Here is a 12405-nt window from a genome sequence, read left to right as displayed (position 1 = left end):
GATGAAAGTCACTAATCTCTCTCAGACAGCTTCGCCCCCTAGACAGCAATGCCCCCTGCAGCACGGGGCAGGACCTGCAGCCACACAGAGTGGAGGCTGGCTGCCCGGCCGAGCTGCACGGCCACTACCAAGGAAGCGATGACTGGGGCTGTGGGTTTCAGCCCCGTGGCTCTGCTTCCCCGGGGGGCCTGTCTCTGAGTCAACGTGCCAGCCTTGGGCGCGCGGGGCCAGCGGTGCCTTGGGCTGCGGTCTGGCAGGGGCGGGGGGCGGCTGGGAAGCCGGGGGCCCCTCTCTGGCAAAAATAGCCCACAGTGGTTATAGCTGGGAGGGTGAGTCAGGCAGGAGCGCAGTGGCGCCTAACCCCTTCGCTGCCGCTGGAGCTCCCTAAGGTGGTTTGCCTCTGTATGTGCAACCCAGGATCAGGCTGTTTCCCTGGCTGTCCTTGGGCTGGGCTCAGCTTGGGATCCCGAGGCCCTCCTCATTCCACGTGAAGCAAGTCTGAGAGTCTGGAGCAGGAATATGGGCTACCCGGAGTGCAGACCCGGGATCCTAGGAAGGGCAGGAGACCTCTGCTGGCAAGGATGAAGGTAAGCCAAGGGAAGCACTGGGGCGGGCTGAAGATCTCTGGAGCTACCCGAGCCGCTGCTAAAGCCAAGCTCTGAGGCCAGAGCTGACCCCTCCCAAGAGGCAGGCGTAGGGCTCGGAGGTGGGCGGAAGCCAAGCCACCCAGAAGGGAGCTGCTCCTGCCGGCTCCCATTGCCCTGCAGTGTGCTCTCTCTGAGGGCTCTACCCAAGACTGTCTGTCCAGCGACAAAACTTCCATCTCAGCTCCATCTTCATCTTCTCAAGGGCACCTTGCAACCATCCAGCTATCAGTGGGGAAACTGAGGCAAAGAGAAATGACCACTCGGGACCAGGGTCCTGGCTCCCTAGACTGGGTCACTGCGCCCTCCTTGCAGCCTGGGCGGTCCCAGAGCAGGTGAGCGGAACTCTGACCACCTCCCCCTTCAGCGGGGCCAAGCCTGAACCCAGGCGTCGGGGGAGAGGGTGTGTGTGTTCGCTGGGAGGAGGGGGAGCGGCTGGGCTCCCCGGGTCATGGCGGGGGGTGCGAGGAGTGGGGTGGGGATGCCCCGGGCTCGGGGAGGGGCCGCAGCTCTGTCAGCCGCGGCAGAGCCGCCGGTGAGCTCGGCGCGAGTAGAGCCAGAGCCCCCAGTTCTTCGCTCGCCCGCCTGCTAGCTTTCTCGATCACTCCCTCCCTTCCTCCCTCCCTTCCTCCCGGCGGCCGCGGCGGCGCTGGGGAAGCGGCGAAGAGGAGTGGCCCTGCCCTGGAAGAATGCGGCTCTGCCGAGGGGGCAGAACCCGACGCAGTCTCCCCACGGTTTGAACAGCCCGAGCCCAGGCTACCCAACCGCGCCGGTGGCGGACTCCGCACCAGAGCAGCTGGAGGTAATCGGGACCGGGAAAGCAGGGAGGGCAGGGACTCGCACACGGGGACGAGACAGGCACAGTGGCAGTCAGACAGACAGACACGCATCCGCCCACGGGGGCACAGAGATGCGGAGAGAGCCGGGGATATCGCCAGAGATAAAGACACAGCAAATAAAGGAGTGGCCCCAGATTTGGAGGGCAATGAACGGGAGCAAAGGGGTGGGGACTGAGACTGGGGACCTGGCGGGGACCAGACGGGCGATGCTAGGAGGAGGGGAACATGTAGTTAGGGAAGGTGGCAGATGAGGAAGAGGTCTCAGCTTGCTCCATGGTCCCTTTCAGGAGGGAACCAAGGTCCCCTCCCTGACTTTGCCGCACCTGGAGCCTCCCCTCGCTCCCTACTGGGGCTGAAGGGGGCAGAGTGGGATGGGGAGCCCATTTCTCCACCCTTTTCAGAGAAGCTGCTGGCCTTAGACGGCACCTGGAGGCGACACTCCCCCACCCCCGCCCTGCCAGCTGGGGGTGGTGGGGAACCCCCTCCCAATCCTGCCCAGCATCCCAGTGAGAGGGTGAAGCTGTGCTGGGCAGGGGAAGCCAGTCTTGGGGCCCTTGAAAAGGGAGCGGTGGGCAAGGTAGTGGAGAGCTGTTTGTGAGTCTATACATCTGTTTGCACGTGAGTGTGCCTGTGTGCCAGGCATTGTGTCTGGCTAGATCGGCTCCAGAGCACTAGCGTAAGTCCCAGCTTCTAGGCAGGGACTTCCTCCAGGGCCCAGGTACTCTGGGAATCAAGGCGTGATCTTTATTGTTTTGTTTGAGGGGGGTGAGAACGGTCGGTGGGGTGGCACTGGTGAGTTAGGAGCCCGAAGTTGGGCATTCTTTGGTTGCCCAGGCGAGCCACCCTATTCCGGAGCCATCCTTAAGTCTCCCTGTCCCGCAGGCCCTGATCGATCTGCCCACCGGGGCCTTCGGGCCCGGGATTCGACATGCGGGAGGAGCCGCGGCCGCGGCCTCCGCCCTCGGGCCTCGCGGGTCTCCTGTTCCTGGCTTTGTGCAGTCGGTGAGCAGTTCCCCTGTCACCCAGCCCACGAGAGAAAGCCCTGGGCTAGAGGCGGGGCGGGAGGAGTCAGAGGGGGCGCGAGGCCTGGACCACAGACCCTCAAATGCCTTCTCGGTTCCCAGGGCCCTAAGCAATGAGATTCTGGGTCTGAAGCTGCCCGGCGAGCCGCCGCTGACCGCCAACACCGTATGCTTGACGCTGTCGGGCCTGAGCAAGCGGCAGTTAGGCCTGTGCCTGCGCAGCCCCGACGTGACGGCGTCCGCGCTTCAGGGCCTGCACATCGCGGTCCACGAGTGTCAGCACCAGCTGCGTGACCAGCGCTGGAACTGCTCGGCGCTCGAGGGCGGCGGCCGCCTGCCGCACCACAGCGCCATCCTCAAGCGCGGTGAGCCTTACGGGGCGGGTCTGCGCCGCCGCCGGGGCTGGGGGGCGGGGGGCAGGCCGAGGCGAGCGGAGGCGGGAAGGGACGAGTTCACGACTCCGGGAGGGGCCTCTCCGGGAATTCCCCCCGGAGCCGCGCGCGGGGTAGGGTCTGGCCACCCGTCTGGGGCCCCGTGCTTCTGACTTCCACCTGCGCACTGCCGGCAAGGCAGCTGGGTCCCTGCTCCCCTACCTTAGGGCCCCCCCTTTCCTGCCTCCGCCCAGCTGATCTGGGCTGCACCTGCGAGCAAGAGGTGCCCCCAGCCCTGGAAACTTCAAATGCCCCCCTTCTTCCCCTCCCCCAGTTTTCTGTCCCTCCCTCGCCATGGGACAAGCCCAGGCTGGTGTCCCCAGAGCCTCAGCGGGGGTGGGGTGACGCCCCCAACCGTTTAAGGGTTAAACCTACTCCCCTAATTACTGGGGTTCCCAGGAGCAGAAGGTGGGAACAAAGACCCTGATGGCTTTGAAGCCGGGGAGCGTCCCCCTCCTCTGTGCTGTGAGGGCCCCAGGTGGCTCTCACCTGAGCAGGTGAGGAGCGGCTGGAGGGGTGGAGAACAGGTCACTTCGGGGCCTGGTCTGGGGGCCCCGGTCTGAGAGGCAGCCCTGTCTCTTGCCAGGCCATGCCCGAGTTTACTCCCTAGAGGAGTAAACATCCATCTCAGGCTCAGCCCAAGGGTGGGGGCAATACTTTGGGGACCACAGGGTTAATAGGCAGCTGCCATCTTCAGGGGAATTCCCAAGACTTGTGCAAACAGCTTCCCCCCTGGAGGGTTGGGGTTGGAGGATCAGGAGGCTGGGCCAGGAGCCCTGCATCCTGGGGTGGGAGAGGCCTGGCCCCTTGAGAGGTGCTGTCTCTCATCCAGTCAGGGCTCCAGAGAGCCCCTGCCTAGAAGGAAGTGAGGGACCCCCTCCATTTCCACAGGGCCTGGTGTTGGCGAAGGCTTTGATGCCCAAGTGAAAAGCGTGTCTATCTAAGCCCGGGAAAGGCTTGTCATCCTAAGCCTCTGTGACCCCCAAAACATAACAAAGAAGCCAACATTTTAAGAGGGCCTTAGGGAGAATCACCCCCACCTCTCTCCCTCTCCCAGTGTTTTATAGAGTGATAGCAGGTTAGGATAAACATAAAGGGCAGTCTTAATGGGCAAATATAAAACTAGAAGCTGGAAAAAGGAAGGACAGCTCCACAGCTCCCGTACTTTGGGGATGTTGGAGTGGTGGAGGGTAGGTTGGTTAAAAGGCTGATTAAAATAATCTTGAATTACACACACACACACACACACACACACACACACACACACACACACAACCAAAGGACTCTTGCTTCCACCCCACCTGCAGGGCTGGGGAATTTCTAAGGCTTTCAGATGTAGAACTAAGTGAACACATCTTCAAAGACCTCAGGGACTCTCTCTTAGTCATCTCTCATCCCCAGGGGTCTTTCCCTTTAGGCTAGCTCTTTCATCCATACCTGAAAATCCCAGACTTAACAGAGCAAGAATGGGCCTCAGGGATGATCTCAAACCATCCTCTCCCTTTAAAGATGAGGAAACTGAGGCTCTGTGCTTTCGGTTCCCTTACTTCCCGTGTGACTTGCTCCCAAATTACTCAGCTGGTAAATGGCAGGATCAGGAGTCAGGAGTTTCTGGAATTGGAGTGTGGCTGTTTATTTCCTTTGGCCTCCTTACTCTCAGCTGCCTGTCAGACTTACCCCTACCATCATAACCTTTTCATCCCCAGGTTTCCGAGAGAGCGCTTTTTCCTTCTCCATGCTGGCTGCTGGGGTCATGCATGCGGTAGCCACAGCCTGCAGCCTGGGCAAGCTGGTGAGCTGCAGCTGCGGCTGGAAGGGCAGTGGCGAGCAGGATCGGCTGAGGGCCAAACTGCTGCAGCTGCAGGCTCTGTCCCGGGGCAAGAGTTTTCCCCACTCCCTGCCCAGCCCGGGCCCTGGCTCAGGCCCCAGCCCTGGCCCCCAGGACACATGGGAATGGGGTGGCTGTAACCATGACATGGACTTTGGAGAGAAGTTCTCTCGGGATTTCTTGGATTCCAGGGAAGCTCCCCGGGACATCCAGGCACGAATGCGAATCCACAACAACAGGGTGGGGCGTCAGGTATGTGCGTGCAACTTGCCCTCCGTCTCCCTAGCTTTCGAGGCCTGGCTAGATCTTGGGAGGCACAGCATAGCAAGAGGATGTGGTGGGTGATTGCCACTCACCAGCTGGGTGGCCTGGAGCAGAGCAAGTCACTTAACCTCAGTTTTGCATCTGTTAAAAGTCTAATGATACCTACCTTACAGTGTCATTAAGAGTGAGCTAGCAAATAGAGCACCCAGAATAGTGCCTAGTCCTTGGCGGGTGCTCATTACATGGTAGCTATTATTATAGCTGTCTTCCCTACAGAATTTAGGGGTGCTAGACTCCCTGGTTTGGCAGTGCTCACTCTGGAAAGAGCACTGGACTGGGAGTCAGGACAACTGGAGCTGAGTCCTGTTGCCAGCTAGTTATTGAAGATGGGCAAATTACACTCTGCTCCGGCTTCAGTTCTCCAACCATAAAATGAGGGAGTTGGGCTATTACCTAGCCTCGAAGTGCCCTTTCTCTTCTGATGTTTCCTTGTCATTCTTGCCTCTGTTTGTCCCTCTGTGCCCTCTGTTCCCTCCCCTCTCCTGTGCGTCTGTGCTCTGTCCGTTTGCTGCCCTCCCCTTTCACCTCTTCCCTGCTGATGCTCTAGGTGGTAACTGAAAACCTGAAGCGGAAATGCAAGTGCCATGGCACATCAGGCAGCTGCCAGTTCAAGACGTGCTGGAGGTCAGCCCCAGAGTTCCGGGTGGTAGGGGCAGCCTTGAGGGAGCGGCTGGGCCGGGCCATCTTCATTGATACTCACAACCGCAACTCTGGAGCCTTCCAACCCCGCCTTCGTCCCCGTCGCCTCTCAGGAGAACTGGTCTACTTTGAGAAGTCTCCTGACTTCTGTGAGCGAGACCCCACCATGGGCTCCCCAGGCACGCGGGGCCGGGCCTGCAACAAGACCAGCCGCCTGCTGGATGGCTGTGGCAGCCTGTGCTGTGGCCGCGGCCACAACGTGCTCCGGCAGACACGAGTTGAGCGCTGTCATTGCCGCTTCCACTGGTGCTGCTACGTGCTATGTGATGAGTGCAAGGTCACAGAGTGGGTCAACGTGTGTAAGTGAGGGTCCGCCTCACCGAGGGGCTGGGGAAGGGGAGGGGCACCTTTGCAGCCTTTTGCTCTGATTTCTGTCCACGGTCAATCTTGGCCCCTGGAAGCTCAAAGTATCTACCTGGAAACAGCTTTGGGGGTGGTAGGGGTCAGGTGGAGTCTGTGATGTGTGGCCTTCTCCCCCACAGTAGGAGGGCTTGAGGGGGAGCTGTCACCCTCTTCTGCTCCTTGAACATCCGAATGGACTAAGATGAAATGAACTGTATTGCCCCCCTCTACCCATCCTGGGGTCCCTTTAACTCTCATTCACACTCCCTTTTGGCCGGGGAGTCCCTATAGTTTGACCACTCTTTTCTTTTGAGGGATAGCCCCAGGCATTGTGTGGAGCCATAAGACCTGTATCCAGAAGGAGACCACTCACTCCTATTTGCTGTTCCCAAACTCCTTTACTGCAGCCTGGGCCCCCTCTTAGGGAGTAATGGGAGATGGTTGTAGAGAGGTTTTTCTTAGGGAAGGGACAGAGTACAGGGCACTCAAAAGCCCTGAAAGTTGTCTGTCTAGGCCCTTAGGGAAGCTGCCCCCCCAATTCAGATGTTAAAGGGAACCCTCCAAAGGAAGAATTTTACCTAAGATTCTCTGAGCCTCTTTTTCTTTCTTCAGCAGGGGGGGTGGGAATGGATAATTTATTGTACTGAGACTTGTTCTTGGTTCTTGTTTGTAACAAAAATAAATTAAGTTACTGGACCAGTGAATACAGATGGTGATATTTCTACCCACATTTGGGATCCCAGTCCTGGATTCTTTGATGGGTGAATTCTCCTACCCTCCCACACTCAATGACTTTTTGTATATAATGCCCGGTTCCACAAAGGATTTCAGATGGTCTTCAGGTGACCTGGCGACTTTTAGTGTGGAAAAACCTGGGCAGGGCGGGGGGACTTCTAGGTGTGAGGGACTAGAGATGTAAACATAGGCCCTATTTACATTCTCTGTGCCTCAACTCCAAATTTTGCCTTGGTCACTGCCCTAAAACAGGGGTTGGCTTTTTTTTTTTTCCCCTGTAAAGGGCTTGATGGTAGATACATTAGACTTTCGGACTTTGTTGAAACTACTCAACTCTGCCATAATTACTCAAAAGCAGCCATAGACCATACATAAACAAATGGGCATGGCTATGTCCAATAAAACTTAATTCACAGAAATGGACTGCGGGACCAGATTTGGTCCTCTGGCTGTGGTTTGTTTCGACCCCTACCCTACATACCATGAGGTCACCTCCTTTCTGGGGTTTTCATGTCCTGAAGATGTCCCAGCATTGAACCTGGACCCAAAAGGGCAGGTTCTTTTCTCTCTGGATCCAAATCAGAGAACTTGGAGATAGATGCAAGACTAATGGGAAACATATAGAAAGGATTCCTACGCTCAAAATTAGAGTTTTTTACTTTGGAAACCAGAAACACCAGCATGCTCTCTCACTGAATTATTTGCCTATGTAGTTTGTCTTTCCTTATTCAGAGCTCTTCTGCATTTAATCTCAATAAAACAATGCCTTTATCTTTCAGGAGATAACCATAACTAGAGAAAACAGAATTTCTTTTATTTCAATTCCGATTTCTTTCTATTCCTAGCCCAGTATCATTGAAAACAAACAATTAGGGCTTCCCTGGTGGCACAGTGGTTGAGAATCCACCTGCCAATGCAGGGGACACGGGTTCGATCCCTGGTCCCGGAAGATCCCACGTGCCACGGAGCAACTAAGCCCGTGCGCCACAGTTACTGAGCCTGCGCTCTAGAGCCCGCAAGCCACAACTACTGAGCCTCCATGCCACAACTACTGAAGCCTGCGCGCCTAGAGCCTGTGCTCCGCTCCGCAACAAGAGAAACCACCACAATGAGAAGCCCGCACACCACAACGAAGAGTAACCCCCACTCGCCGCAACTAGAGAAAGCCCGTGCGCAGCAACGAAGACCCAACGCAGCCAAAAATTTAAAAATAAATAAATAAATAAATGCAATAAATAAATTTATTTAAAAAAAGAAAAGAAAATAAACAATTATCTTTCAATTCAGAAAAGGAATCTGCATCACAAATTTAGAACTTTACAAATAACAATATTTATGGAGTTGCAAGATGCTGACTCTATCAGGTCATCTCCTTGGCTAGGGGATGTAGAAATAATAGTCCTTTTCACTCCTCTAGGCAATAGCTATATCTGCTACCCAAATTACCCTCAAAATCAGGTGAAATGACGGTAGCATCAGGGTGGCAAGAACCACAAGGGGTGTTGGTTTAGGGCAGTAGTTTATGGCAAAACTTTATGTCCTGAATTTCTGCTTGTGCACTGAGAATTCTTGATTTGGAAATTAGATGGAGGTAGGCTTTAGGCACTGACTGAGCCTAACATATGTATGGGATAGTTGGGGAGAGAGGGATGCAGCTAGAATACACACAGGATATGAGAGAATAATGATAAGGAATATCCAGAATGGGAATTTCTCACACTCAGGAAGAGGGAGGAGAATGTCCAATGAAATCACAGCAGGAATATTTCAGTTTTTCCCCTATTTCCTTCGTCTGTGCTCTCTTTGGCTCCCTTTCTCTTTCTAGCGTTCTCTCTTCTTTCGTCAGACACACTCTGTGGCAAACTTAAGCCCCAAACCACAACCTTGAGAAATTCCAAATGGATTTTGTCAGCAAGACCAACACCCCCCTCCCCACCCCTGCTCCCGGCACACGCTCTGGGCTCAGGCCCAGGCCTGGGGTCAGTGACGGGAGTGGGAGTGTGCAACCCACAGAGCGGGTGGCTAAAATTTCAGCTTTAGTTAGCGCCAATGGCAGCCAGGGGGAGGGAGAAAGACTGATGAGCTGTAAGTCAGGCCTCTTGGCCTCCTTCAGCTCTGGACAGAGCTCTTCTTCCCTTAGCTTTTCAAGTGGCTGGGGAGCTGGGGAGTGGCATTGGCTGGCTTATTGCCAGATGAGCAGCACCCCTCCTGTCTGTGCTCCTCTTTGCTCCATGGGAAGTGCCCAGTAATGCTGCAACAGACACTTTCCTCTCCAGACTCTAGACGGTGAAGGATAGAAGGGCTGGGAGATTCTCCAGTTCCATTCAACAGTTCTGACTCAAATTCACGATACTTGCTGCTAACCATACTAGACTGTCACCATTTCCATCCTTCTGTCACACCCGGACCCAACCTTGAGAGGATCTGAAGACTTCGGCAGGAACATTGACAGGTGTCACCTCCTGTCAGAGTCCCACAAGGCATGTTGGTATGGTTGAGGCACTAGCAAGGGCAGTGGCAAAGCATAATTTTGGTGATCAGTGTGTGGGCATAACCTGGTGGGGTGTGCCTAGAAAATTCTAGGAAAAGAAATGAAAAGAGTAATCATGTGGAGGTATCACAGGGCCCATTCTAGGAGTCTGTAATAACACTGGAGGAGTCTTCTGCCATTTAAAACAGAGAGCTTAGGAGGGCAAAGGCCCTTAATGGCAATAACCCAGGATGGATACAACTCTCTTTGCTATAAACATGATCCTTGTTATCCACCTCACCCTTCACCATCTTTTCTTTTCTTTTATTGGAGTATAGTTGATTTACACTGTTGTGTTAGTTTCAAGTGTACAGCAAAGTGATTCAGTTATATGTATACATATATTCATTATTTTTCAGATTCTTTTCTCATATAGGTTATCACAGAATATTGAGTAGAGTTCCCTATGCTATACATTAGGTCCTTGTTGGTTACCTATCTTACATATAGTAGTGTGGGGACTCCCCTGGTGGTGCAGTTGTTAAGAATCCGCCTGCCAAGGCAGGGGACACAGGTTCAATCCCTGGTCCAGGAAGATCCCACATGCCACGGAGCAGCTAAGCCCGTGCGCCACAACTACTGAGCCTGCGCTCTAGAGCCCGCGAGCCACAACTACGGAGACCGTGTGCCACAACTACTGAAGCCTGTGCGCCTAGAGCTTGTGCTCTGCAACAAGAGAAGCCACCACAATGAGAAGCACGCACACCGCAACGAAGAGTAGCCCCCGCTCGCCACAACTAGAGACAGCCCACTTGCAGCAACGAAGACCCAATGCAGCCAAAAATAAATAAAATAAATAAATTTATTTAAAAAAATATAGTAGTGTCTGTATGTTAATCCCAAGCTCCTGATTTATCCCTCCTCCTCCCCCGCCCCCCCCCCCCCCCCCGCACCACACATTTCCCCTTTGGTAACCATAAGTTTGTTTTCAATCATCCTTCACCATCCTTTTTCTGTTTTTAAATAGTATCTTAATTTTATTGGAGTATAGTTGATTTACAATGTTGTATTAGTTTCAGTTGTACAGCAAAGTGATTCAGTTATACATATACATATATGCATTCTTTTTTGGATTCTTTTCTCATGTAGGTTATCACTCATCCTTCACCATCTTAAATTAAGGGCCTCTTGACTTCACATTCTAGGGTTGTGTTATTCTTCAGGTTAAAATAAGAGAGAAAACAAACTGGGGGGACTTCCCTGGCGGTCCAGTGGTTAAGACTTTGTCTTCCAATGCAGGGGGTGTGGGTTCCATCCCTGGTTGGGGAGCTAAGATCCCACATGCTTTGCAGCCAAAAAACCAAAACATAAAACAATGTTGTAACAAAGCAATATTGTAACAGAGTCAATACAAGACAATATTGTAACAAAGTCAATAAAGACTTTAAAACAAAAAAAAAAAAAACCCAAACTGGAATAAGAGGAAGGGACTGGTGAATTCATACACCAGGGATTGATGGGGATAAAGGGTAGACAGAGTGTAGCTATCTACCAGTCTAGTTCTTCTTGGAAGGAGACAAGAAACAAGGTAAAAAAAAAACCAAAAACAAAAACAAATTAAAAAAGCAACAATTTTGGCTCAAGCTTTAGGGAAGAGCCATGTGTTCCCTTGTACAGATGGTCCCAACTTACAATGGTTCAACTTATGATTTTTTTACTTTATGATGGTGCAAAAGTGATATGCCTCGAGTAGAAACTGTAAATTAATTTTGAATTTTGATCTTTTCCCAGGCTATTTGGTATGAGGTTCTGTTGTGATGCTAGGCAGTGGCAGTGAGTTGCAGCTCCCAGTCAGCCATGCCATCACAAGGGTAAACAACTGATACACTTACAACCATTCTGTGCCCATAAAAGCATTCTGTTTTCCACCTTCAGTATAGTATAGTATTCAATAGATTACATAAGATATTCAACACTTTATTATAAAATAGGCTTTGTGTTAGATTATTTTGCCCAATTGTAGACTAATGTAAGTGTTCTGAACATGTTTAAGGCAGGCTAGGCTAAGCTACTATGTTCGGTAGGTTAGGTGCAAACGCATATTTGACTTAAGATGTTTTAACTTACGATGGGTTTATTGGGATGTAACCCCATTGTACGCTGAGGAGGATCTGTACTGCTGTAAATGAGGAGAAAGGGCACTTCAAGAACCTTTTTCCATTCTTAGCATTACTAGCGCCCTTCTTGTATCACAGCTGTGACTGCTCCAAGGCAGCTTTGCATGTCTAGACCAGCTGCAGAAATGAGTGTGAGGAAAGTGGGGGTTGGCAGGAATAGAGAAACACGGGTGCAAAATCCCCCACTTTCCTTGTAATCCTAAAATTCATACTCATCTAGGTATACTTCCTCAAACCATACCTCTGAATACTGGTCTTCAACCGTTTGTATTTCAAGTCCCAACTTCCTAACTGGCCCAGTGTCCAGCTGTTTCCTTCAGTCTCTTCAATTCATCACTCTCCCTTTTCCCTATGGAAAAGATCTCTTGATTCTCACCCCCGAGCAACTTAGCCTTAGTAGTGAGTAGAAACACTGGTGCAGTGAGGGCTCTCAGGGGGTGCACGTAGCCCTGATTAAGAAATGAAGCTGAGGACTTCCCTGGTGGTGCAATGGTTAACAATCCGCCTGCCAATGCAGGGGACACGGGTTCAAACCCTGGCCCGGGAAGATCCCACATGCCGCGGAGCAACTAAGCCCGTGCGCCACTACTACTGAGCCTGCGCTCTAGAGCCCGCGAGCCACAACTACTGAAGCCCGCGCGCCTACAGCCCGTGCTCCGCAACAAGAGAAGCCACCGCAATGAGAAGACTGTGCACCGCAACCAACAGTAGCTCCCGTTTGCCGCAACTAGAGAAAGCCCGCACACAGCAACGAAGACCCAACGCAGCCAAAAATAAATAAATAAATGTGTATATAAAAAAAGGTTAAAAAAAAAATGAAGATGAGAGCTAAGGGGTAAGGTCCAAAGCAAGGGCTGTTCACTCATACTCTGCCCCTTCCTGACTTTGCCCAAG

General features: G+C 52.8%; 1 protein-coding gene across 1 annotated transcript; it reads left to right on the top strand.

The window, feature by feature from the left end:
* The first annotated feature begins 2411 nt into the window (after positions 1 to 2411).
* WNT10B (Wnt family member 10B) lies at positions 2412 to 6094 on the top strand. Its single transcript, XM_059934575.1, has 4 exons — positions 2412 to 2485; positions 2608 to 2870; positions 4643 to 5016; positions 5636 to 6094. Exons 1-4 carry the CDS (start codon positions 2412 to 2414, stop codon positions 6092 to 6094), a joined length of 1170 nt encoding a protein of 389 aa, XP_059790558.1.
* The last annotated feature ends 6311 nt before the right edge of the window (positions 6095 to 12405 follow it).

Source organism: Balaenoptera ricei, chromosome 10 (assembly GCF_028023285.1).
Source record: "Balaenoptera ricei isolate mBalRic1 chromosome 10, mBalRic1.hap2, whole genome shotgun sequence".
In the NCBI taxonomy this organism is placed as follows: domain Eukaryota; kingdom Metazoa; phylum Chordata; class Mammalia; order Artiodactyla; family Balaenopteridae; genus Balaenoptera; species Balaenoptera ricei.
Note: the sequence above shows the minus strand (reverse complement) of the source record. Positions and strands in the feature narration are given on the sequence as shown.

What these genes read in the sequence shown, in the direction of transcription:
- WNT10B (XM_059934575.1), top strand. Translation starts at nt 2,412, where the DNA reads ATGCGGGAGGAGCCGCGGCCGCGGCCTCCGCCCTCGGGCCTCGCGGGT. An exon ending in TTCCTGGCTTTGTGCAGTCG is followed by an intron (nt 2,486 to 2,607) that starts GTGAGCAGTTCC and finishes CTCGGTTCCCAG; the next exon opens with GGCCCTAAGCAATGAGATTC. An exon ending in CAGCGCCATCCTCAAGCGCG is followed by an intron (nt 2,871 to 4,642) that starts GTGAGCCTTACG and finishes TTTCATCCCCAG; the next exon opens with GTTTCCGAGAGAGCGCTTTT.